This window comes from Aspergillus mulundensis (assembly GCF_003369625.1).
Source record: "Aspergillus mulundensis strain DSM 5745 chromosome Unknown scaffold_1, whole genome shotgun sequence".
In the NCBI taxonomy this organism is placed as follows: Eukaryota; Fungi; Ascomycota; class Eurotiomycetes; order Eurotiales; family Aspergillaceae; genus Aspergillus; species Aspergillus mulundensis.
The window spans coordinates 241,342-266,827 of record NW_020797889.1 but is presented as its reverse complement, the minus strand read 5'-3'; the positions used below and the strand labels follow the sequence as shown (position 1 = coordinate 266,827).

At 51.7% G+C, this 25,486-nt stretch overlaps 8 protein-coding genes across 8 annotated transcripts; 3 read left to right on the top strand and 5 right to left on the bottom strand.

Moving 5' to 3' along the window:
* Positions 1-264: 264 nt before the first annotated feature.
* Positions 265-1,435, top strand: DSM5745_01647 (NAD(P)-dependent oxidoreductase; the record flags this gene model as incomplete). The annotated part of the gene is made up of 5 exons (XM_026743663.1): positions 265-282; positions 331-522; positions 576-910; positions 978-1,115; positions 1,177-1,435. The coding sequence occupies 5 exons, from the start codon at positions 265-267 to the stop codon at positions 1,433-1,435; spliced, it is 942 nt and encodes a 313-aa protein (XP_026606826.1).
* A 356-nt stretch (positions 1,436-1,791) lies between these two features.
* DSM5745_01646 (bZIP transcription factor) lies at positions 1,792-3,487 on the bottom strand (the record flags this gene model as incomplete). The annotated part of the gene is made up of 2 exons (XM_026743662.1): positions 1,792-2,882; positions 2,935-3,487. 2 exons carry the CDS (start codon positions 3,485-3,487, stop codon positions 1,792-1,794), a joined length of 1,644 nt encoding a protein of 547 aa, XP_026606825.1.
* A 902-nt stretch (positions 3,488-4,389) lies between these two features.
* On the bottom strand, positions 4,390-5,610 carry DSM5745_01645 (GTP cyclohydrolase II; the record flags this gene model as incomplete). Its single annotated transcript, XM_026743661.1, has 1 exon — positions 4,390-5,610. The coding sequence occupies one exon, from the start codon at positions 5,608-5,610 to the stop codon at positions 4,390-4,392; it is 1,221 nt and encodes a 406-aa protein (XP_026606824.1).
* A 467-nt stretch (positions 5,611-6,077) lies between these two features.
* Positions 6,078-7,551, bottom strand: DSM5745_01644 (SAGA-associated factor 29 family protein; the record flags this gene model as incomplete). Its single annotated transcript, XM_026743660.1, has 3 exons — positions 6,078-6,360; positions 6,423-6,930; positions 6,981-7,551. The coding sequence occupies 3 exons, from the start codon at positions 7,549-7,551 to the stop codon at positions 6,078-6,080; spliced, it is 1,362 nt and encodes a 453-aa protein (XP_026606823.1).
* Positions 7,552-8,235: 684 nt separating this feature from the next.
* On the top strand, positions 8,236-9,460 carry pmi1 (mannose-6-phosphate isomerase pmi1; the record flags this gene model as incomplete). The annotated part of the gene is made up of 2 exons (XM_026743659.1): positions 8,236-8,407; positions 8,457-9,460. 2 exons carry the CDS (start codon positions 8,236-8,238, stop codon positions 9,458-9,460), a joined length of 1,176 nt encoding a protein of 391 aa, XP_026606822.1.
* Positions 9,461-9,871: 411 nt separating this feature from the next.
* Positions 9,872-11,139, top strand: DSM5745_01642 (putative 6-hexanolactone hydrolase; the record flags this gene model as incomplete). The annotated part of the gene is made up of 4 exons (XM_026743658.1): positions 9,872-10,077; positions 10,168-10,313; positions 10,360-10,958; positions 11,011-11,139. 4 exons carry the CDS (start codon positions 9,872-9,874, stop codon positions 11,137-11,139), a joined length of 1,080 nt encoding a protein of 359 aa, XP_026606821.1.
* Positions 11,140-11,360: 221 nt separating this feature from the next.
* Positions 11,361-12,504, bottom strand: DSM5745_01641 (putative Coatomer subunit epsilon; the record flags this gene model as incomplete). The annotated part of the gene is made up of 5 exons (XM_026743657.1): positions 11,361-11,469; positions 11,533-11,771; positions 11,831-11,966; positions 12,021-12,402; positions 12,480-12,504. The coding sequence occupies 5 exons, from the start codon at positions 12,502-12,504 to the stop codon at positions 11,361-11,363; spliced, it is 891 nt and encodes a 296-aa protein (XP_026606820.1).
* A 978-nt stretch (positions 12,505-13,482) lies between these two features.
* DSM5745_01640 (putative 1-phosphatidylinositol-4,5-bisphosphate phosphodiesterase Plc1) lies at positions 13,483-16,596 on the bottom strand (the record flags this gene model as incomplete). Its single annotated transcript, XM_026743656.1, has 1 exon — positions 13,483-16,596. The coding sequence occupies one exon, from the start codon at positions 16,594-16,596 to the stop codon at positions 13,483-13,485; it is 3,114 nt and encodes a 1,037-aa protein (XP_026606819.1).
* Positions 16,597-25,486: the final 8,890 nt, after the last annotated feature.

Sequence of the window (25,486 nt, the reverse complement as noted above, 5' to 3'; positions counted from 1 at the left end):
ACGCGTGCATCTATGTCTCTACTCTCTCCAGATTCTCAGATGCTCTGTTACCACTATTTCGATTATGATGAGTTGAGTTCAAACAATGTATTGAAGACCCGGGCTTTGTTCTGTTTCTCGACCGAGACCGGGGCGGCCTTATCGATACCATGCAAGCCCTCGGAGACTACTTATACTTAACCTAGGTACATCTCCAACAACATCTCCCGGCCTAATTGGTACAGGAACAATTGTAGGCCAACCTGGAACTGTAGATAGAGCGCAATGACTCGAATTGGCTGGGTAAGTCTCAAACAAAGAACCAGTAATCCATGCTAACCTCCCTCCCAGTATGGCCTCGGCTCAATGGGCCTCGCGATGGCCACCAACCTCCAAAAACACCTGGCAACCAAGAGCCCTGCAAAGAGCCTCCTCTATTCCAATCGGACCATGCCCCGCGGCGATATTCTCAAAGCACTCGGCGCCACGGCCGAGACGAACTTCTCCAAGCTCGTCGCGCAATGCGGCATCATCTTTACCATGGTATCTATCTACTTACCTACCTCATCTTCCTAAGTATACTGATAAAATCCCAGGTCTCCAACGACGCCGTGCTGCAAAGCCTAGTCTCAAGCGTCACAGAGGACCCAAGCCAGTCCCTCAAGGACAAGATCTTCGTCGATTGCTCGACCGTCCACCCGCAGACGGTGGGCCTCACAGTCGCAAGGCTAAAAGAGAAGCAGGCCGATTTCCTAGCGGCCCCTGTCTTCGGTGGGAACCCGATTGCCGTGGACGGAAAGCTTGTCTTTGCCATCGCAGGGCCGAAACGGGCCTCTGACGTTGTCAAGCCGCTGATTCAGGACGTCATGGGTCGCAAGGTGATTGACTGTGGTGAGGACGCGACCAAGTCTTCTATGCTGAAGATTGCGGGGTAAATATATACATTTCTATCCACTTCGCAGTGCAGAGTCAGTTCACTAATCGCGCCACCTTGACAGAAATATCATAACCGTCAACCTCATGGAAGCCGTCGGTGAAGCCCAGGTCTTTGCGGAACGTACTGGTCTCGGGACGGCTGCTATGGAGGAACTCATTGGGGAAGCTTTTGGACCTGTTGCGGGGGGTTATTCGAAGCGGTACAATCCCTACTTAACTGAACACGTAGAGCCATTTCATTGTTACTGACAGCTCACGCAGTCTGACCACCGGGGCCTACGCACCGCCTTTCGACACCCGTCCTGGGTTTGGCGTCTCATTGGCCATCAAGGATGCAAAGCATGCATTTGACATTGCCAAGGAGAACGATGTTCATCTGCCTGGCTTGCAGGTTGCTACAGAGAACATGGTTGCTGCTCGAGAGTACGCTGGCGAATGTCTCGACAGTAGTTCTATGTATGGCGTCTTGCGGCAAAAGGCAGGTATGGAGTTTTGGAATGAAAAGAGTCGTAAGGAATGAAACCGGTGTAAGGGGAGATATCTGAGCATTGTATAAATGCTTAAGTGACATTATCCATGATCATGTTCCTTGTCAATAATATATATTGTGACTCTGCGTCTCCAAGATTTAGTTCAACACAAAAACATTGCAAAGGTATTATGTTTCTTCAGAATTAATTTCAATTAACTTTCCTCGCTGTAGTATCCAGTACCATTTATAAGCACCTGTAAGAACAAACAAAATTCCAACGCCACAAAGAGGTATCCGTCCCACCGGGTTTGCACATATATACCAAGTCCATCCAATCCAGCTGTCGTCTTGACCAGAATCCGAAAGCGAAAACTATTGTAGGTACAGATGAAAGAAATCCCTGCTCATGAGGCGGGCTTGATCTTAGTGGTTTCAACCAACAGCGGAAATTCCTCCGCGAAAGCTGGTCCGAGTGTCCAATTATTGATATCCGCAAAGTGCCTCTCGAATACGGGGTTGATAATCAGCTCGTCAGTTTCGCCAGTCGAAAGAAGACAGTCCGTCGGTTCATAAGGCCAATTGATGGAAAGTGTGCCGGTGAAAGGGATGAACCAATTATCGAAAGGATACTCATGATACGACATGACAAGCCGGTCTCGCATTCGTGGCCAAGGAAGATAATCAATCCAAGCGGGATGCGGTGTCAGCAGCTGTGATGGACGAGGCGTTAGCCAGTCCGGCAACCGGTGGTAATTCTCGGCCGTCGGATATATTTGCCAGCGCATGAGGAGAAACATGGAATACAGTACACCAAGCTGTTCGGGAAGTGAGGAGATATCAGGGAATGTGCGCAGAATGTCTGTAAAGACTTTAGAGAGTGGATGGGAGTAGACGCTCTTGTCTGGGTTGAGCAAGGAGGAGACACTTGGATATGCCGGCCCAACAAGCTTCTGCTTCGGCACTCCTTTCGCAGCCTCCCGTTGTCGGTTGTGAAGAAAGTCGAGCAGTATTGCATCCAAAGTACAGGTGGGTGCAATATTCCTGATCGGAGTCATGTAGGCCGGCAGTGGTTGGTCCGGCATGGTGCCAACCGGTGGAAGAGCGGGGATACTCGACTGTGACCTAACAGTTTCTGATGAACGACGAAAGCCTTCCATCTTGGGCACCTGCTGTGAGGGATCAAGTAAAAAGTTGAAGCCCATCCTTTCATCACCCCCAAAATCCAGACCGTGAAGCAAATTGTGACGTTGGTAATCGAATGCAAGCCGCAAAGACGTACTATTGCCGGTTGCACTGTCGCGCCGGGAACCTAATGTCGGCGCTGAGTGAGTCGACGACGGTGTCCCCACGCTTGCGATGGACTCGGTATAAGAGCGATCGACCGTCGCGGACCTGTGTGGATCGGGTGGCATAGCATGGTTATCCAGAGAAGGCGATGCGGAGGGTATAAGAGGAGCTGCCGACCTAGCTGTGGCAGGAGCTATTACCGGAGGCACTGGTGTATGACGTTAGTAAACCTGGAACTTACCTGGCGAGGTTTAACTCACTGTATGAATCCTGCTTCCCTAGCAGTGGCTGAATGGTATCCACTATTGCTCTCAATCCCTGGCGAAGCTCCCTATTCTCAGCCAGAATAGCTTCATTCTGCTTTAGTGCAGCCTGAAGATCCAGGAAAGGCTTTTGCGAAGAGAGCTCGCGGACCCGTTGCTCCAGAGTGTCAATATGCGTTTTTGTTCTCTCCCTGATTGCCCGTTGAGCTTGGCGATCGTTGGCCCGTTTCTTCGCAAGCTGATCGGGCGTGAGATTGGCGACACCGCGTGCAGAAGTACTGTTCAGTTTGCGTTTTCGGCCCGCGGCAGCATTTGCCGCCGGGCTGGGCGTGTTATTGGAATTATTGACAGCAGGATCCGAGCAGAGCGCATCGACTGACGTGGATGCTACCGTAACGGGCGTGGGAGAGTCTTCGAGCTTCACGGGCCCTGAGTCATTCGGGGTTGTCGCATTGGTGATCGAGGGGCGTTGAATCGCAGGCAGTGAAGACGGGAGTTCGAGAGCCGACGAGGGCGCCACATCGGAGAGGGGAGGTAAGCGAGTGGCCATTGCCTACTCGCGGCAGGATATTGAATCGTAATTGCCATCCAAGTTCGCAGCACGAGGTTGAGGAAAAGGCTCAAGGTGAACGCGGACGATCCACGGGCAAGATCTCCTTGATCAGCGGAAGAAGTTTAGCGGCATCGGGGAACTTGGTTGGGTATTGTGGAGCGAGAGGGACGACAAAGAGCAAGACTGGGCGAGAGTCGAGTCTTAAGGCTAGGAGATCATCGGGGTAAAAAGTATGGGATGATTGATGGCTTGCAAAGAAATGGATGACGAGACTACGGACCTGGAGGGGTGGGCGAGGTGGTCCTTTTCCGGCTTGGGCGGCTCAGCTCCAGCTTAATCGACGCAATATGCAGCCAACCGACCTGGATTTAAATTCGATCGGACCTCCAACCTGGTTGCGTACGTTTTCGAATGCGCGTGTCCTTAACAAGTTAACAAGAGAAGCCAACATTGCGGAGTACTACAGGTCGTGATCTTTGACCTCCTAAAGTGGTGGTTGCTATTACTATGTGCTTTGGTATCCACAATCTAACATCCAGACACCGAAACTCCAATGGACATAGAAAAACCGAGGTATAAAGCATAAGTAGATGTATCTTGGCTTGGGAATCTTGAAAGATCAAGGCCATTCTCGATCATGGGCGTGCGGACTGGTATACCAATTCAACTCACCAACTCAAAAGGTCAAAGTCGCCAAAACAAGTAAAAGTTGTGTGTCGCTATCATGTACAAGGGGGATCATCTCCATCGTGTCTTTTATGCTGTGTCGTTCCATACTTCCTTACCCATAGCCGAAAAGAGAAGGCAGACAATCTAGTTCTAATCATTGAATCATATGGCCCATCTTGGAAATCTGATTTTAGGCATAACAGTCAGCTCGGTTTCCAATGTTTTAGCACCTAGATTAATGAGGTAGTAAGACCTGCCTTCGTTCTTAGGTAGCCCTCAACTTCAGAGCTCTTTATACCCATCTTGCCACCAGTCTGCCACGCTAATGGCACCATTGGTACGCGGTCCTTCACGATAACCTCACGGCCAGGCCCTTCAATTGCTCTGACCTTGTCGGGATTGTTTGTGAGTAGACGGATTCCATGCGGGTTTGCGTCGTCACCCAAGCCTAGATCAACAAGCATCGCTGTGGCCAGTCCATAACTCCGAGCGTCGGCGGGATGTCGCAGCAGAAGATTGGCTTCGACTGTGTCAGAGCCCAGGTCCTGCAGGTTGTAAGCTTTCAACTTCTCTCCCAGCCCAATTCCTCGGCCTTCTTGACGAAGGTAAATTATAACACCGCCTGATACATTCGACGGCACAGATCGAGACTGCTGGGATGCAATTTCGTTCAATGTCTCCATGGGTAGCGACATTAGTCGAGCTGCTTCATCAAGTTGCTCTCCACAGTCACAGCGAGCGGACCAAGCTGTCTCTCCGGTATAGCATTCGGAATGAATCCGCACTAGTGGGGCTTCATTCAGTCGCTCCTGCATTGATTCTGCATCGTGAATAGCGCCTTCATCAAATCCCCCACTTGACCCATTCCCGCCATTGGCATCGTGCCAGCTGCTCACGCGGCCAGGATGCAATTTGCCGATATAAGCTCCACGGATCATCCGATCCATCTCCGTCTCCCCAGGTCTCACTTTGTCCAAGCTGCGACTCCGAATGGTATTCCCAAACACGATTGCAAGATGTTCTTTGCTGTCTAAGTCGTTGTGATACAGATGCAAAAACATCTCGGCGCCGGTCGTCGTTGGAATGCGGGCGCGAACGATGCACTCCACATTGGGGAGGCGAGGGAGGAGTTTCGGGGGTTTGGCATGAGAGACAGTCTGAGGTGAGATTTGCTGAAGTAGTCGTTCTGTGTTCAAAGTGCCACCCGGTGTCGCTGGAGGTGTGAAGGAAGGAGAGAGGAGGGAAGCAGGTACGCCAGGTGTCATATCGCCAGGCGTGCTGCCGATGGCACCGACTTCAGCCAAGGGATTTCCCAGCGCAATTCCATTCGGTCGACCACTCTGAGTCGATGTTTGCTGCCCTGATGTGAGTGATATGTCGTCAACAGGTGGTGCTGTCGAAGCCGATTGTGCGCAGAAGGTTGGCGAGGCGTGAGATGGTAGATTGGCCATCGCGATGTGAGGGGTCGCGATATGCAGTAAAATCAGTCACAGTTAGGTCAATGCGAATGTCAAATCTAGGACCGTGGGTATAGTATAAAATAAGCCGAGCTATGAGCGGCAGCTATAATTTGCCGTCTCAATTTTCATTGACTCGTGAGGAGGGTTTGATCGAAAGGAAGCTGTCGTCGGATCAAATGGAATTGGAGCCGCGGGATGCGCGGCGGGATCGGGCGGGGAGCGCTGAGTCAGCTGAGCGCTGGATGACAACGGCTTAGGTAAATCCACATCAGCCAAGAAGACTCTCTAGCACATTCTATTGCGGAGTTCAGAATAGATAAGCTGATATGAGATAGAATTGATACACTGTAAACGCCGTCCAGCCCAAACCAACCGACCGAGCCAAGTAATATGCAAAATAGAATAACCCTTGAAAAAAGATATCGACGTAAAATTTCCACGACAATTCGAATTGCAACTCACTTGCCTCCTATGTCCAGGACGAAGCGACGGTGTACTTCCATCTCCTTGTCGTCCTCCTCGCCTTCGAACTTGAGGCGATAATGGTCTTTCTTCGAACCCATGACCTCCGCACGATAAAATGTGGTCGTATCAGGGTATCGTGCAAGGACTTGCTTTCCAACTGGAAACGAGGGCAGCGTAGACCCTTCAGGCGGGATTGGAATCAAGGACACCGCCGTGGTCTTGTAGACAGCTCCCTGTTCGCCGTTCTCGTTGGGTTCCGGGTCCTGGACGTCGTATCTTCACGAGATATGCATCGGTCAATCTTGCGTGGAAACGAAGGGCTTAAAGGCTTGACCCACCTTTTCTTGGTTCCCTCACCTGTTATCCCCTTAATGATACACTGGATACCCTCGCCTTCAACGCCTTGTTTATTCTTGTTGTGCTTGAAAACGACTTCGGCGCCCACAGTTAGCTGTCCATTACGCTCAGCAGGTGTAGCTTTGGAACTCTCGGCCCCTTCTTCTATCTTGACCTGCACATTGTCACGAATCTGAGTGCTAGACACGCTTGTGCTGCGCTGGGTACTCCCCTTGGAGCGGCCGCCTTTGTCCGAAGGACCGCCTGAAGGCCCTGGTGAGTCGGTAGCAGATCCATCAATGTCGTTTCGCTTTTTTCGGTTCTTGGACAAAGAAGCTGCACGACTCATGGGGGCCTCTGCCTCTGATGCCTGGCGTAGGGCAGTGAGTAGACCAAGGTTCTTGATGACATCGCTTGGTTCATCTTGCAGGATAGCTCTCTCTTCTTCGCATAGCTTGAGCATTTGACGGTAGAGGCTATCTAGTTGATTGTGCTCACTGAGAGTGGGTTCTGCCATAAGAATTAGTCACTGTACGGAGATGATCTTGCAGGATACTTACTTCCGCCCTCTTTGCCAATCTTCTCATTCAAAGCCGCTATTTGCTCCGATAATGCTTTCTGCTTGTCATTCTTTTCCTTGGCCTTGCGCAGGTCCTGGAGGATCTTATTCCACATATCAGTCTCCTCGTTCGCGGCAAGGCCATTGTCCCTAACTGTAGGGGGGGCCCTAGGGCGATTCCGAGACATTTTCTTGGGAGGAGGCTTGGGCACTTGAACGACCACCTTCGGCCAGGAGCCTGGATTACTGTTTCCGGCGGCCGTCGAGGCCCCCTCTGGAGACCGCTGCTTCTCAATCTCGAGGGCGTCCCACGCAAACTTGGACACAATTTCCTGACGATTAGCACTCCGTGTGCCGCGAGCTGCACCCTGCCTTAACGAGTGTGGAAGGCCTGCGGGATCGCTCTGGGAATGTTCAGAATGCAGAGAATCTTGGACTGCCGATTGATTGTGACCAGGACGAAGCGATGCACGCTGCGCTGGGCGGCGGCCGCTCTTCTTGGCATTGTTCGGGCCAGCCTCCGGGACGCGCTTGACGGCCCACGTTACCGGTATTTGATTGGCCGATTCCATCGAAGCTGGGGAGCCCGGTCACGGGGTCAGCTATGACGGATGCGGTAGCCGCTTTCTTGTAAGGTTACTTAGATCGAGGGGTAGAAGAGAAAGTCCAGACAAGAAGCAGGCAAGATCTCTGTGCGTGAGAGAAACACAGCAGAGAGGCAGGGGTTTGAGGAAGCCTATCGAGAAACTGCGACGCAGTCACCAGAAACTCGCTCATTCACACCACTTGCTAGTGGATCCCCCGCCTTGAGCTCTTTCTTCACACAGAACACTCGGTGTTTGCAGTCGCTTGCTATCTCCGTCAAGATGCAGGTACCGCTTCTACGCCTTCAGTGTGGTATGTAAAGGCTCTTCGATCTATCCTTGATCTAGACGCTAATGGTTGTGTTTTCTAGGTGTGAATAGCTACGACTGGGGTAGGACACTCCCATCCGATTCGCCGTATATAGAAGAACACGTCTAAGATTTCACAGGCAAGGTCGGCTCCGAGTCGGCCGCTGCAAAATATGCAGCGACCACAGCGCCCTCCAGTTTCTCGGTCGAATCAGACAAACCTTACGCTGAAGTGGGTGTTCTGGGGATACCCTGAGGTTAGCACAATGCGGTGGACGAGAAGCTGATCCAAGATAGCTGTGGATGGGGACCCATCCCTCTCTTCCGTCGAAAGACCTCGAAACTCAGCGTACATTGCTCGATATGGTCCAGGACAACCAGGCTTTGATGTCTCCAGAAGTTAGCGAGCGATATGGCGGCAAACTTCCATTCCTCTTCAAGGTGCTGTCGATCCGCAAAGCTCTTAGCATCCAGGCCCATCCAAACAAGAAGCTCGCGGAGACTCTTCATGCGCGGGACTCTAAGAATTATCCAGGTAGGCGACATATCGGCCATTCAGTCCTACTTTGTTGACTGTCTCAAAGATGACAACCACAAGCCAGAGATGACCATCGCGATCACACCTTTTGAAGGCCTGTGTGGCTTCCGGCCTCTGGCGGAAATAGTTCACTTCCTAAAGGCCGTTGCACCTCTTCGTGGTCTCATCGGCGCACAGACTGCAACCGACTTTGAGAATACGGTTCGAGGGTCTGAGGACACCGAGGATCCAGAACAGACGAAAAAGAATAAAGCGGCCTTGCGAACACTGTTTACCTCGCTGATGAAATCCTCTCCGGAGGATATTGAGGCCGCCGCGCAGGAACTGGTTGCAGCGGCGCAGAGCTCTCCAGAAACATTCGCATCGCTGGTCAACGCTCCCGACACCAACCCTACTGACGCCGCCGAATTAGCATCAATAATTGTCCGACTCAACGAGCAGTTTCCCAACGATATTGGTCTGTTTGTTTTCTTCTTCCTCAATTTCGTCTGTCTGGAGCCTGGAGAAGCCATGTTCCTCAAGGCCGACGATATCCACGCCTATATCTCCGGCGACATTATCGAGTGCATGGCCTCATCCGACAATGTCGTTCGTGCGGGGTTTACGCCCAAGTTCAAGGATGTGGACACACTCACCGAAATGCTGACCTACTCGTATGCGCCGATTGATGAACAGAAGCTGGAGCCCACGGACTATCCATACGTGGTGCTAAATGCGCCAGCGTACTCGAGCGCTTCAGACTCTCTTCTTTATGATCCCCCAATCGAGGAGTTCAGCGTGGTGAAGACAGCTCTCCGCCGCACAGGGGCCAAAGCGACGTTTGATCCGCTGACCGGACCGAGTATCTTGATTTGTACTGGGGGTACCGGTAAGATATCGGTGGGCCACAAGACCGAGGAAGTCAAAGAGGGATATGTGTTCTTTGTAGGCGCAAATGCTGAGTGCATTATCGAGAACACAGGAACCGGGCCAGACCAGGAGAATGTCTTTACCACATTCAAGGCTTTCTGCGACCTGACCGGGAAAGAGGATTCGGTCAATGGCAACTAGGAGCAGCTACAATACAGGCTATGAATATAATCCATTGATGCTATGTTTGCTTGTGTGCAACACTTGCAACATTCGAGACAAGACTGCTGTAGTCTGTACCTTTGTAGTTTCTCCGCCGGCTCCACCGACGACGCCAACCCCGCAGCCGAGGTATACGAACAGCTGAACCGGCGATAGCTGCATCAACCCCTCCTCGCGTCGAGTTTGACTTTGACGCCTAGCTATTCCCGCCACTGCTCGCGAGTGCGGGGAGGGATGGACGATCTTACAAGATGGAGTGAGTTCCGACGCCCCTCCGTCTCAGCCAGGTTCAAACCCATGATTCCTGCTTACCAGTATCCAGGCCACCGGTATCCCAGAACATAGAAAACTTCCCTACCTCAGACCCAGTCCTACAGCCAAAGCTCACCCATGGCCTCCTCGCTCTCAGGCCCGCCTCTCTCCTTCTGGGAGAAGGCCGATCTCTTCGCTGGTAACCTGTCCTTGCTCGGGACCGTCCTGTACAATGTCATCACGGGCGTCTTCCGCGGCAAGAACGGAGCGAAGACATTCAACATGCATCTTTCCCATGCCATTACCCGCAAGGCTGTTACGCGACTATCAGTACGGCAGCTTCAGTGCGTTCCACCACCTTCTTTTACCATTTCTGCTTGGTCGCATAGTCTTTAGCTTATTTCAATGTTAACCGGACGGGACATCTGCCTTAGATCCCAGAATGCACCTACCGTCCAGGCGTATGAAGCCTACGCTAAGCAGAAGAACCTCGTCCCGGAGATTGTACCGCTCAAGCACGGCGCCCAGGGTCTTTGGATCGGGAGCAAGAATGCCAAAAACGTCGTTGTGTACTACCACGGTATATAGATCTCAAGACAACAACGACAGGAACTAATAGCAAGTAGGTGGCGGCTTTGCCCTCCCCGCCGTCCCTGGCCACTTCTCCTTCCTCCACGATCTCCTTGAAGAGCTGAACAGGAGTGGCCACGACGTCGCCATCTTCTTTCTAGCATACACCCTTTCCCCACCAGCCGCGTACCCAACGCAGCTGCGCCAATCCGTCGAGGCCCTCCGGTACATCCTCGTCGTGGACCAGGGCGGGCGGGATCCATCCAATGTCCTTGTTGGCGGCGACTCCGCGGGCGGAAACTTAGCCCTCTCTGTGCTCCTGCATCTCACGCACCCGCACCCGGAGATTGATCCGTTGCCGTTGCAGGATGGCGCTGAGCTTGCTGGTGTCTTTGGCTTTGCGCCGTGGGTGTCGTTTGACCTGCATGGGGAATCGATGGCCAAAAACCAGTACAAGGATCTTGTGCCGTCGCAGGGGTTGAAGGTCTGGTCGGAGGAGTATTTGGGAAGTAGGAAGGAGGGAGATGCATGGAGTGAGCCGGCCAAGGCACCGACTGAGTGGTGGGCTGGGGTGAAGGCGAAGAGGGTGTTGCTTCTTGCTGGGGGTGATGAGATTCTGTTGTCAGCCGTCGAGGAGTTTGCGAATAGGTTCAAGGTATGTTGTTGACGCCATTTTCTTCTATCTGCCAGGCTAATGCTGTCCTCAGACCGTCGTTCCGCAGACTACGTATGTAGTTGGGTATGAGGATACCCATGTATCGCCAGTTTACAGTGGAACAGGGTTGGAGAGCCAACAGGCTCGGGGGTTGAGGAACTGGCTTGGTGCTCATCTTTAATTTAAGCCATGTGCCCTTGAGCTGTATGAACCTCATTGGGAGATATCTAATACTACCTGCGTTTGCGGAATGCTATGATTTTATACACAATTGAACCCCTGTACTGCCCACCAGAAGTGATATGAGATGAGAAACAATGCGTAGCCTCCGAAGAGAATAAAGGACCAGATAGTTCGCCGTCATATGGATTCATAAAATAAAGACAGAACTAGACAGATTATCTATGATGAAACCTTCGCGGAGTATTTAGCAGCAGCGGTATCGAAAAAGTCACTCTTTTCATGAATATCAGCCAGCAGAGCATGCGATGGTTCGGTCTCCTGGAGGCGCCTATAGAAAGCCGTTAGTAAAGCCCTCCCCCTTGCAGGATCTGAATTGGGGGCGAAAACATACTTCTCCAAGTCCTCCGTCGGCTTTCCAGCCAGCACATTCAGCACAATCGAGTTTGCAATCAGCCCCACGTCATTAGGGTATCTTTCGAGAGCAGTAGAGATCGCAGCCTCAGCCTCCGGTAACCGACCGAGATGAATCTCTGCAACGGCTTGCCCAACAACCGAAAGCGGCGCCGAAGTGCTGTCGGCTGACGCGAGTTCTTCGTAGACGTAGAATGCGGATTGGTATTTCTCGCCGCCCTAGGTAAAATGCATCAGTAAGCCTTCTGAACTCCTAGGAGCATTGAGCGGCGACATACAACTCTCAGCCCAACCCAGGACTCCGCAAGGTTAACCAGCAGGGAATCCTGCGCCCAGCGCTTCGCAGCCTGAACCTCCTTCAGCGCCAGATCGGACCGGTTCTGCTGAAGGTGGATCTGGACGATCAACGCGACTCTGCTAACCATCAGCCTTTCGTCCCCTACCCCTCGAAATCCGTCGGGAACTCACGCCTCCAAGCTCCCCTGGTGCTTCCCCAGCAAAGCCAACGCCTCCTCGCTCCTCCCCGCACCCTGCAACACCGTAGCCCCTAACACCTGAACTGTAGCATTATCTGGGTAATTCTCCGCCAGATCCTGGGCTAATTGCGTGGCAGCCTCGACGTTGCCTCCAACATACTGCGCGAGGGCGTTGACGGCGGCCAGATCGGGCGACTCCTCGGTATCGCCTTCGACGTCGGCTAGGACGTCATCAGTGTGTCCGAGGGCGAGCTGGGCGCGGAGCTGGAAGATGCGCGCGGGGAGGGCGTTCTCCGGCGAGAAGGAGGATGTGTTGAAGTCTAGGACGGCTTGGTATTGGCCTTGGTGGAAGGCGTTGTGGATGTTGATGAGCTCTGTGTAGGGGGCAATGTTAGTGGGTTGCGGATGGGAAACCGGGGGGGTTGGAGGGGTTCAAGGAGTGTCTCCGTACCTCCTTCTGCTGAGAATGGATCCATTGTGGTGTTTGAATGTGTTGATTTTGCTGTCCTGCTGAGAATGTATCGGAGCTCTCTTGTTGCGGAGTGGAAAGTAGTCGACCTGGCTTCCGCGGATTATGTGGCAGGTGGGCCGAGCTGACTGGGCAGGTCTGCCGAGGGCATCTTCCGAGTATTAACTACAGGTCCTACACTATACTATGTCCATGTCTGAGCGACTTCATTTTTGGACAACTACCAGTTACGATCAGACAATTGCAGAGCTGAGGGTTGGTTAAAGAAGCGCCCCGGACGCTTCCTATAGATTAGATTGAGTATGTGCCGTCCAGGACACGAGTAACTAGTCAATAGTTTGTAGAACGAAGATGATATCTTTCTCTCCAGGAGATCATGGTTTCCTCAATAATCAAACAGACACCTGAACATGGCACATCGCCCGCAATTTATATCCGACAATGCAAATGCTTCCATGTGAGCACCACCTAATGCGAACCATGCCCCAGAGGGATGACAACTTCACCTCGTACAGTAATGAGTCCGGCTCGTATGCCAATGCTAAATAACAAAAGAAAAGGAACCCAGACAGCTCTCACATCGATGCAGCGCAAAAAAAAAAAAAATAATACAGGTAAGTGTGGAAGATGGGTATCGCTCAACAAGACATATAAGGCAATGAAAATGACATCAGAAATGCGCCTCTGGCCCGCGTTTCCAGTGCGCGAAGCCACAATGTACCCCCGTTCAAAGCAGAATGCCGGGCATCCCAAGAGAAAAGTTAAGTTTTAACTCATACAGCCAAGCTAGGCTGTGTCTTGGAAGCTCGGATGACATGGTTCCCCAAACGCCGAACAAATAAACACCGGAAAAAGGGAGTGGGTGGATAAGACATGGGAACGAAAGAAAGAGTAAATGGAAATGTGGTGGGTCGTCACATTGAGGAAGATTGTGGAACTTCGCAATACGCTGGTAAAGGCGGAAGGTGATCGAGGAAGTAATTGGCTATGACGCGGTTGAGGTGGTAGAGATGGTTGGCGTCAAGGCCGGAGAGATCTCTTTGCCCTCCAGACTTATTGGGGTTTCAGTACCCCGGTCTGACTGATCAAGCTTCTCTCGCTCGGTCGACGAAGTACGCTTGAAGACTGTCTGACCAATCTGGCGAAGAATACCCAAGCGCTCGGCTCGGAGGTCGTCGGCGTTCAGTCTGCGAACAGAAATGGGCTCTTCTTTTGAGATCTTGCAGAACAAAGTTGAGAAGATGTACTGATCACCACTGCCATCGTACAAAGGTAGGTAACGATACCCTTGAGAGAGGCTAGTAAGTTTAGCGGTGAACGTAGCTAGCTGAACACTACTGTTGCTCCCCACGCTTCGGCCATCCGTTGAGCTCCAGACAGTCCATCGAACAAAGACTAGATCGGGGTACTTGGTCTCTAGGGACAGGCGGAAGCTTTCGTCGAAGTTCGGGCTATAGCCGTTCCTCTGCTCGACCTTGGTGCGTCGACGGTGCGGAAAGCCAAGGCCAGACATGCCGTTGCGGGCAGAAGCGTTCATGCCACCTTCACCAAAAACGAAGCTCTGGCCACGGTCATCCGCACTGAACATCTCAATCTCAACGTAGGGATTGATATTTCCGTCCAGCGACATGTTTTGAGGACGGGGGAGCTGCTGGGCAGAAATAACGTCGACTGAGAACCGAACAAGTTTCCGTTCAGTAACGCGTGTATCTTGCTCTGATGATAGAACACGAAGAGATTCTGGCTTGAGCACGTAACCAGTACGATCGCTCCCTGCGGCAAACATGGCCTGGTTCATCTGCATACCAACGTCATAGGTTTGCCAGTTGAGCGCAGCCATCTGGACGCCGCGTCGCCAGAATTTCAGGGGATCGAAATTGGACGATCGTAGACGAAAGCCAGAGGGATATACGCGCGTGAGGTATTTTGTGTTGTGCTTCTCAAAGAGCGCTTTATTGTTGGGTTCACGACAAATACCCTCGAAAGACCGCTCGGCGAAGGAATAGATATGGTTGTATGTTTGGCTCTCGGGAGAGACGAAGCTATGCCATTTGTAGCCGCGGGTGTACACGCCCAAGTCTGATAGGGGTTTAGTGATTTTGCTCTTTTGGCGCTTTCTCTTTTCTTTCCTGACAGAGACAAGAGCCCCATCACTGTCTTCTGTGGCGCTGCTGATGCTGGTAGTAGTGAAAGACCTCCGCTCAGGTACCAAGAACGGACCGTGACCATCTGCGCCTATCGTGGGCGGACTTGAAAGAGAGGGAAGGGGCGGAATTGCAGGGCCGTCAATCATCGAAGGGCGAATAAAAGGCGAACTGGAGCTTCGCTTGCGACCATGAAGCGAAGTCTTCGGGTCTTGGCGTGTATTTTCCGGAGTCTCGTCACAAGTCTTGACCTTGATGAGGATACGACGCTTGAGCTCTTCGGGTGATGGAAGAACGATCGAGTTGGAAAGGAGAGGCTCTAAGATTAGCTGATCGCCAAAAGTCTCCTTCATGATTTTGACCATAGCCAGCTGCTGCTCAGGGTTGCAGTGCACTTCAAGAGATATAATGAGAGGGAACTCGCTGGAAAAAAAGGCGTAGCGGTTTATGACTGTGATGCAGTCAGCAAACAAAACGCTAGTAGTCATTGTTCTCCCATGAGACACAATGGGTCGACCATCTGCACCGTCCCAGCAATCAATCTCGATACAACGACATCCTTGCGTCAACGCGCTAATGTATGCTTCTGTGCTGGAAGACCCTGCGACTTGTCGGCCTAGAAGGTAGGTGTTGTGTGAGCTTGAGACGAAGTATTCATTAAGTGGCCGATCGAATCTGGACTGAGGGGAGCGAGAAGCGTATACCCCGTTACGGGCAGAGGCAAGGAATGACGAGAAAGCATCAAGATTCATGCGAGGAAGCTGATCATCGGAGTTGATTTCGTTGGGACTTTGAGTGCGTGGCTTCGACTTTCGGACAAGTTTATCAAAAATCGAGATCCAGTATGCGCGGTCGGAATCAACATCCTCCTTTTGCACGTCACGGAGGAAGGCCAGGAACTCCTCTGATGTCAAGCCTTCACGATAATCATCTGCGTTGCTCCTAAGAATCTCCCGAACATCCTTGCGCTCTCGTAGACGTGTGACGAAGTCTTTGAACTCAGCAAAGTTGAGTTTCCCGTTTTTCCCAATGTCTGCCTTCAGAAAATGAGCGCGCAACATATTCTGGGAACAATTGATGTGTAGACTTTGACAGACGCTTTCGACAGCTGCAAAATCCAAAGTTTCCATCCCCGCATTTGGGTAAAGCCTAGCCATTTCGCGCTGCCAGTGTGCCTTCAGAACCGGTTCGTTTTGATTCGAGGCAGCCAGACCAGCCATAAGTCCCACCCGATATCGCGAAGTATACTCCAACGTCGTGGTCCAGAGTTGAAGAATACGTTCGTTAGGGGCAATGAGGTGGATCGTTTTGACGGGGCGGCCTTTGGATCGCTCGGCATCCGCGATGACAATCGTAAACCATCGACTCTCAGCGTCTTGAGAAACTTGATGCTCTTCTCGATAATTGCGCGCATCCGCACCAACGCGAATCTCCTTCACGTCGTCGATGTAAAATCTCTTAGCTGGGTTTGAGGGGTCCCAGTAAACCTTGCCTGCATCAAGATTAAGGAGAAAGCGCACCTGCTTTCTTCTCTTCTTGGTGACCTTGGTCATAATCGTTCCGCGCTGAATGGCCGAATCAACCGTAGGTGCGACAACGCGAGTGTTGCGAGGAACAGCTGGAACACTATCATTTGGCACACTGGATGCTTCCGAGCCGCCCCAGCCGCCTAGGGAATCGAGGGCGTCGTTGCTATCTTCTTCGTAACTAGATTCGAGGGCGCTGTCTCGACCATTTTGTGTTCCCGTCTTACTGTCACTGCGGCGACGCATAATGACGGGCCCCGAGCTGCGGTCACGCTTGTCATTATGGGAGTTCGATGCTCTTCGTCTCGTGAGTTTGTTTGCAGCGCCTCTAGAGATCCGACGCATCAAGCCTGGGCCTTTGTTATTGGGGTTCGGGATAATCGTATCCCCTGGGTAAGAAGAAGAATTGAGGGTTGCAGGAATAGCCATGATACTGTCCCCAAGGTCTAGAGAAGGCGCAGAAGTTGGAGGAAGCGGCGTGATTCGACCCCGGAAAGAGTCAACTGCGGCAAGAAAAGGGGTGCCCGAAGGGCTGGAATCATTTGATGGGCTGCAAAAGGGGGGGAGAGAAATAGGAGTAGATGTGTATGAGGAAGCGTAGGTAGGTGCTGAAGCAGGAGGTAGTGATGGTGAGGTTAAAACATGGTGTAGCTTTGGCCTGGGGCGTGAGGCAGCAAGTTTTAAACTTGCTTGGGTGTCGCCATGTACGGCGGAGGATGATGAGGTAGCTGCATAAGTCATTGCGGCTACTCACTAGGAGTAATCCTTAGCAGCTGCAACCGTAAGATTGGAGCCCTGTCGTGGGTCGGGCTAAAGTCTTGAGTCACCTGGACTCGTGCAAAAACGAAATAAACAGTGAGGCGGTACCCGAGGGCCGTGTTGGGGCAGGGCTATAGCTGATATGCAATACGGGCCGAAGGATCGAACGTGTTTGGCTGGATTGATGCAAAAGCCACGTCCTTAGCGGTAATGCTCTGTTTTTGATATCTGCATTTTGGCCTGCTTTGAATGCAATGCGGAGAGCCCTGCCTGAGAGCACTCGCAGATGAATGGGATCCAAGTTCCTGATAACAACCAACACGGGCGCTTGGAATCGTGTAACAATGGCTTGAGCTGAAGGATCTGTCGTTCGTTTCTCGCTCTCCGGTATACTCTGACACAATCTCCGCCCCTTTCGTATCTTGCGCAACCGGATGCGGGGCGCAAAGATTCACACAAATGTCTCACAGCCCTTCTTTAGTCTCCCTTTCGCTTCGTTTCGTTTGAGCTTGGCCGTCGTTCAGCTTCCTTGATGAACTCCTTAGCTAGTCTTCCTGGGGCGCGGGGAAAGCTGTTATCCTGCAGGTATGGAAGACGTGCGGAGACCGACCAATTGCTGGTTGCGTCGTCGAAGGAGTGAAGTAACCCACCGGGGGGGAATGGCTCGAAAACGAAAAGCAAGGAAAATAATGGTGATTCAAAATAATATGCAGGTCAAGTGGTGTCCGCCTTGCGCATGTGCTTCAATGGTGGCAGAGCCCCTCCGTGAGTGTCCTCGCGATGCAAGCGATTGGAGTACGAAATCGAGGCCGCCTCTGGTTGGGTGAGCTGCAGTGGTATGCGCAATGACACGAGAATAGAGGCGGGCCGTCCAAGGATGAGCTCAGGCAATGGGGTTAAGCGTTGACGGGGGATGGGCAGTGCCAATGCAGGATTGCCTGCCAGCGCAGTGATGCAGGTGGTCCAAAGCGGAAGGAAGCGGACAAGCTAGATATCGGAGATTGGACCGAGGAAGATTGTGGTGAGCGTTGTAAGCGTTTAGTGCGGGCTAGGTGATCTGTGGGTGTTCCAACTTCCTGCAGTTACGTGAACAAGGACCTGCAGCAGAATGCGCAGGGATGTATGTAAGCAAGGGAAGATCATGCGACGAAAGACAGGACCAGCGTTGTCCTTCGCTCAGGCTGCGGCGAGTCGAAGAGGATGATTTGATCTGGTTCGGGGTTTGGAATGGAGGAGTTGGGAGCGTTATAAGTAAGGTCCCCAGTGGCCCTTGTCACAATCTCTCAGAGCGTCCTTGCTTGACCGATGTCGCGTCAGATTGGGGAGGGAAAGGAAGAGTCAGAGAAAGATTTTGGAAGGCTTAATTATTTCGAGAAACGGATGGATGTTTCAGTCGATTGAAAGAAAGCTGAAGTGGAGCCTCGGAGTGACGTTGAATTTCTGTATTCAAAACAGGCTGAGACGGTACCGTACGCGTAACAGTTCACGGCACTGGTAATCAATCCTCTTCTCGATCTCAAAGGGAAAAAAAGCAAAGAGAATCGGCAGTGTGAAGATTTAGGATAATAATATATATTGTTCCCAGATATACTCGACCAGGCGAGATCTTAGTCGACGGTGATATAGTCTATCTCAACCTAGGGATGGTGGTTCGGTAGTAGCAGTGGCAGTGGCAGGGTGAAGAGGAGGGCAATGATGGAGATGACTGCCGTGAGCTGAGCCTTTCTCTGGGCCCTTGTGTACAGTAGTAGCGAGGTTGGATGTGGAAGGGATGGGAATGATAGAAATATGGCGAGGAAGGGCGAAGGGAGGAAGGCGCCTATATAGATATACCCCGTACTTGGCGACGGTTAGGCTGAGAAAGGGATGCTAGGTGGGCATGTATGCCAGTATGGAGTCTGCCTCCATTGAACTGCGGTCTGGTTGGATACTAAGCCCGGTCATCATCACAGGGTGCTCTTGTAGCAAGTCTTACAAGGTTGATAGCTGGAATAGCATAGTTAATGTGCCAGAAATGGCGGCCCAAGCAGGACGGACTAATCATACTCCTCGACGCAGTCGTTCTTTCCTCCTGCTCACCGTTTCCATCACACCGTTTATCGTGACTGGCCACGGTCGACTCGAGTCTGCCTAAAGATTATAGATATTGCCACTCTCTTTAAAAGAGCAAACATTTGCTTGAATCGTCTAGGCCAATCGCAACGAGTTTGGCAGTGGTCGTTCATGGAGCATGTATATTCGCACAGGGCTGCCTCTCCTACTGCCTGCGATTGTTCTAGATCAGCACACTGGAATGTGTTTCATGTTGCTAGCAAGCACGATATACTGCCTTTTTTACCTCTTGTTGACGGAATTTACATTTCATACCCCGAGTCCCTGAGCTGCTTTCCCCACATGGTTGAGTCAAAGGGACAAAAGGAAGATGGGAAGATTCCCCACAGAAAATCTCTTGTCCATCGCAATCAGAATCTCGAAAGCCACATGTGTCTCCTTCCAATGACAATGCCTCCAGTGGACTATCGTGTGCGAATCTTGGTCAGTTGAAGGATAGAATGCATTATTACATCTATAAGAATGCAGGACGCGCATCGCGACCAATAACAACGGGTGTTTCAATGACAAGAAATTAATCATGTTACAGAAATTTCTACGCACCAGCGTGGCTGCGTGACGGTTCTCCCGGGGTTAGTTTGACTATGTGGATTCTTTTATGGGGCATGTCTTACCGGATTACAGCAGGCTGTAAGGCTGTAATTGTCTGCTAATGACAATATGACTGACACTTCCATCGGCCATGGCAAGTTGGCAACCCAAGTGCTTTCGATCTTATTTCCTCGGCGCTGCGTGTCACTGGCAGTGCTGTCAGTGCAAAACATCTTGTCAATCAAATCCAATTGCCGGAGGTGACATGGATCTAGGGTGATGTCCAACAGATCCTTGGAAATACGTCACCTGACAGGTGCTGTCTTGTCGACGGTTGGCTCCAGATACAGACCATTCAGGGCAGAGCAAGAGATAGCCCCTCACGCACTCCTTCAACTAGTGGCTCTTCGTTTTCCGAAAGCGCCAGGAGAACAAAGCTGTCGGGCCAAAGGGGAGGTCGGCGATCAAAAACGGCGGTTACCAGTTCTCCATATCCGCAGTCTCTAGCGGTCGATTGGCCCAGTTAGGAGATATTACTGGGCTCGTCAAAAGTCGCTCGCAAGAGATTCTTGGTAGAGCACAAAGCTAGAACGAAACAAAGGCTACGGTCCGTACAGTAACCGGCACTTCCGGGAAATCCTTTCCATGGGGCCATGGGCCATGCTTGAGGTTGTGAGTCCAAATTCCTTACAGCAGCCTTACGACTCCGACTGACGACAACGCAGAGTGGAGAAGGTTTCCAGCAAGACGGACAGCGTGTTGTAACCTGTTTCAGAACTGTGGCAGTACCCTGCTGTGGCAGTGGATTCGCAGGAGCTGAGGCGGTGCGTGCGGACTCGCGGAGCGGCCGACCAGACGGACAGCGAGAAACGGAGCCACGATCTTCATGACAAATTGGACAACGGGGCGGTAAGGAACCTGAAACTCTGATCTGATCACTAGTTGGCGGATCGTGGGTTGATTTGCATAATAATTTCTTATCACCTCACACATGACATTATTCACGTCGGCCTCAAGTCCAATAATCCAATGCCTTCATGAATGATGTGATCTACCCTTGAGTGTCATGGGAACTTCAGCCAGAGGAGCGGTCAAGGTTGATGCTCCCGCCGTCAGGATGACGACTTCTGAGCCCGATTCCCTGTCAGATCTTGGAGACAAATAGTAGGCGAGGGTGCAATCTTACAGACCGGTTTCCCTCTGCCCTACCGTCTAGGCTGGCCCATGGCTCAAGCTTGGCGCTAGAGGCTTCAGCCCTGGCACGTATCTGAGCTCTCAGCTTTTGATTGAGACAGCTGCGCTAGAAAACGCACGGGGTTTGAATCAAGGCAGAGCGTCCACTTTTGGGTCTGTGAGGACTGAGGACTGGACAGTCTCATGAAATATCCCGAGGTGTCATTCGAGCAGACAGTAGGCAGTAGCCTGCAAACGCTCAAATTCACTGATACATTGCGCCATTCTAAGCTGTCGATGGCAGTAGAAAGCAAGGAGCATGCGGTTGATAGTGTACAAAGCCAAGCAGACCTTCTTGTGAACAAACACGGGGCAAGATATGTACGCCACATCCCTGTTGTTACTTGCATTGCCGTGCCAGAACCGCTCCACTACTCTGCGTAATGACTGCGCTGGACAACATACCCCGGCACCTTGACGTTGTCGAACGTTCTACCGCGTTTCCATCGGCCTCTTGCCCGTTGCTCAGGACCAAAGCCAGTCCCAAAGGGAAACAAATTATTTATCACTAATCGTTTGGCAGCCACGGCATGTCTGATGTTTAGGGCCAGGCTAGTGTTTTGGTGTCGTTGGCCGCCGCTATCTAGTCTCTCCATTGACGACCGTGCGTTTATCCCGTTTATCGACGACACCAAGATTCCTCATGGGTTTCGTAATCACATGGCGCGCTGATAGCGCGGGTTGTCCTGTTGTAGTGATCCTGCCTCAGATGTAGGTATCCGGACACGAGGTGTTGAGGTTGATATCGCGGCTGTGGCGGGACCATGTAATCCCCAGTGGACGCTGATCGAAACGATGCATGATCCCGACATGCCTGTTGACGTTCGCTCAAATGACCCAGGGACACGGCCTCTATCATACGGACTACTTCGACCAGCATGGTCGGGTCCCAAAGGATGTCTCGTCGATTGGCGCTAAGAGGCGCAATCGAGCGGTGTCTTCTACCTAACGCGAAAATTCACTGGCCGCTTACCTCGTGAGCAATTTTATGCTCGGGATTTGATGGTGAAGCATCCAAGTTGAGGAGTTACCCCTCTCGAAGAAGACAATAACAGAGGCAGGTAAAGCCGCACCCTGTGGAAGTAACGGCCCACCGGACAAACATCGATCAATCTGTGGCCCTCTCGCGTGCTTGGCAATTTTTCCGCTGTTTCCACTCTCACTAGGCATCGACATTATGATCATTCCAAGTTTCTCACCTGTCCATCCCGTTCTCTGCGGCGTAGAGTCATACTCCCGTCAGAGTAGAATCGGGAATGGGCCAGTCAGAATCAAAATGCTGGTTCCGATAAGCGGCCCTGCTGCTGACAACGCATCACGATGACCCTTGCAGCCATACGGGCGAGCCAATGTGATCTCCTCACACGAGCACCAGGCCTCAGTCCTCTCATGATATCTTGCAGTTATCGATGTGCGCATGCATCTCCATTTGACAGGTTCCCTGAGCCATGGTTTGGATGACATGATCCACTTGATCGCGCCGGCAATCCCGGCAGCTTGTTCTGCTGCGAAGATAGTCCGGCAATGGTAACAACGTAAGATCGATACATTACTAGCAGCCGCTATCAAGATTGGCTCAAGTAAGCGTACAGTCCTGGGTTCCATACTTTTCTCCCTTGTCCCTTGGATAAGTTGCATATTCTGCCGTCGCTGGCGGTGAGAGCTGCTATCTGCGCCTTGGGTGCGCCTGGACAAACGCAGCCCGTAGCGAATCCCGACTCCCCGAGCAACTCCAACCTTGGGCCTGGGACAACCGAAGGAACAGTCACGATGACCGCCAATCAGCCGCCGATTACCGTCTGAGGATGCTGATATGCATATTCTCATTGGTTTAATCCGTGCCTCGTGGGGGATACTCTCAAACGGTGGTCCACTATTGACAGCTTCCAAGCCTTTTTCCAGCGCAGTTTCACTTTCCTGTTGCTGGGATCTCGCATCCGAGCACTTTGTGGAATCGTGGCTGCGATCAAAATGATAATTCCTGTGGCACGTCCAGCCCCCGCTGTGCCATCTTGATCTCGCCCACATTCGATTCAGAACGCGAGATTGACAGGCCCCCGGTTTCCCAGTCTAGCAGTATACAAGACGTTCACTTCAACCTCGATCAATTGATGTGATCCTCTGCAGAATATCTCATGCTGCTACTCCATATGATGGCTTGGCTGATACTTTAAAATTCCCCTCACGCAGCTGAGGAGACGATCTCCAAACTTTTCTTCACCATAAGGCCGGCGCTCTTTATCCATTCCTCGCATTTTGTTCGTCCGTGGGTGCAAGCGAGGCCGGATACGGGCTTTCTTAATCATCAATTAGCGAGGTGACATCATTGACTTGAGGTGAAGCAGCACGCAACTCTTCCCCACCACGGAGAATGGTGGCCCCGTTGAAAAGGAGGAAAAGGAGGGATAAGGATTAAGGAGAGGCCCGATAAGTTTCCCGCCATAGCGGTTAATAAATTACCACGTTGATTGAGTGCATTAGTGTATTTCAAGGCTGATCATCCGAGTCACAGTGTTCCGTTATTACAGTACCTAGGTAATAACCGTACAGCCACCTGTTCCTTACAGCCTTATCACGCAATACGCCGGGCTTTGCAGTCGTTCCCAACTGGATGGAAAGTTGCGCCTCCTGGACCAGGATCCCCGTCATGATCACAACTACATCCTTACGGAGTAGTTCTTGACTCGAGGTCATTCCGAATTGCCTTATTGTCACCATTGGCCAAGCGTACTTTTATGGAGGACGCTTTCCTTACCTCGTCATGTGCTATATACGGCTCGCTTTCCACATACCTTCTATGGCTTCTAGTTCGATCCTTCTCCGAATTTTGTGGCTTTCCGTCATCGCGGCACATTATCATTGATATTGAGGCGGTCCGACTGTTATGGAAACTAGCCATGTCATTGGTCGACATTTGCATCTGATCAGTCTTGTGAGAAGAGCCGCCTGGCTAACAATGCCGCAGAAGCGCTACTCCGTATTCCAATGCATTTGCCCGATTTGGGTACAGACCTGTTCCTCCCCTGTGCCATAAAGCTAAGATAACGAATCAGAGCACAGCGTGCTGTGAGGCGTGCAATATAGGCTCCCAAGTGCGGCAGTCACCAGTCTCTCTATCATACTGAGAAAATTCCAAATTCCTTACGGTACTGCTCAAGCTATCGATATACACCTAACAAAGTGGTTAAGGGCGTGATATGGCTCACTCGTAGGATTCGGTACGAGCTTCACAGCCCGATAGTCTGGCCGGTTGATACTGTCGCTTGCTGTTGACAGTTGCTTTTTCTCTCAGCCGCGTGACCGGCGGACCGCTAACCCTTCTCTCGCCGTTTCCATTAAAACAAATTTATTATTTTCTTTTCTTCTTTATCTATCTCAGTTACCTCAATCCTTTACTTTGGTTTTCCGGAAACGGCCCAGCTGGCAGGTTCGCTGCGTGGCCGAGGCTCCTGAAAGCCGCGCCAGCGCCAGGTATCTAGGTAGTCTTCCAAGCTAACAGCGGCTCACAGAAATCATCGAAGGTTACAGAGGACGCAAGCCTTTGAACAGCAACACTGTCCAATCATGGTCACCAGCCCGTCTCATAACTCCCTGCCGGCGGTTCTTTGGCGCGAGGCTGTGATCATAAACTGGGGATTTCGTGCAATGTTAATATCACTACATGGCCTAACGACTGGACTACATACCGTTGAAGCGACTCTGTTATACCTGCGGCTGCAAAGACCAGGCCACACCTGTTATGACTGCGCCGGATTTCCGGTTACCATTAGGTCGCGTTGACATACGGTACATGGCATGGCTTTTGCCCTCACCTTCTGCGCTTGTCGCATACGGTCGAGCCTCTTACTGCCCGGCTTGTTCTCTCATGAGTTAGTACTGGCGAGAGAAATACCTGGTCCGACTGGGTGATTCTACAACTACCAATGGGCCATGGGAGTTTGTTACAGAACTCAGACCCATTCTGAGCATGACCCTAGATTCCTCGAAGCTGCCCGCCTTGTCGTGGAGCTATGCAAGGGGCCAGAATGAGGAGGAAGATGATTTCCTCAACATGGGTGCCTCAGTAGCTCGTTACCGGGGCCACTTGGTTTCCTATTCCTGTACGACGAGTACGATACTGGAACTTGCGCATCTTGCGGTGGTAAGAAGTATTACAAGAACGAGGTATTTATTATCCCTACTCAGTTTCCGCAGTTCATGTCCCTCGGAACTGTTAGAGAGCTCTTGAAACATAGCTGTCTTTGACTCTTTGCTGGGTGCCTGGGTCTCGAAATCCACATCTAAGGGTTGTTTCTGGACCTGAGCCTAAATATAGCAAATTATGGAGCCAGTCGGCCAATCACCCGACTGGGTCTTGTCCCGGCCAGACTTGCTAACTTGCTTCTCGAATCCTTCGAGAAAGTCCACAAGGTGACAAGAAGCACGTTAAGAGAACTAATGCGCTGGCAGCCAGGCAGCAGCTTACCTGACTTCTGAGGCGCGCAGGTATGGAGAGGCACTTGTGCAACGGCACGGCGCCCAGCGCCTTGTCAGCGTCAACGTGCATGTGTCACTCTGAGCAACTGCCAACAGACGTTCGACCACGAGATTCTGTATCATCCTTCCAAGCTTCGGTAGTAGTACCGTCAATATTGGTCTTGTGGGACAGTCTCCGCTTTGCAGCGCCGGCACAGCTGCACTCAGC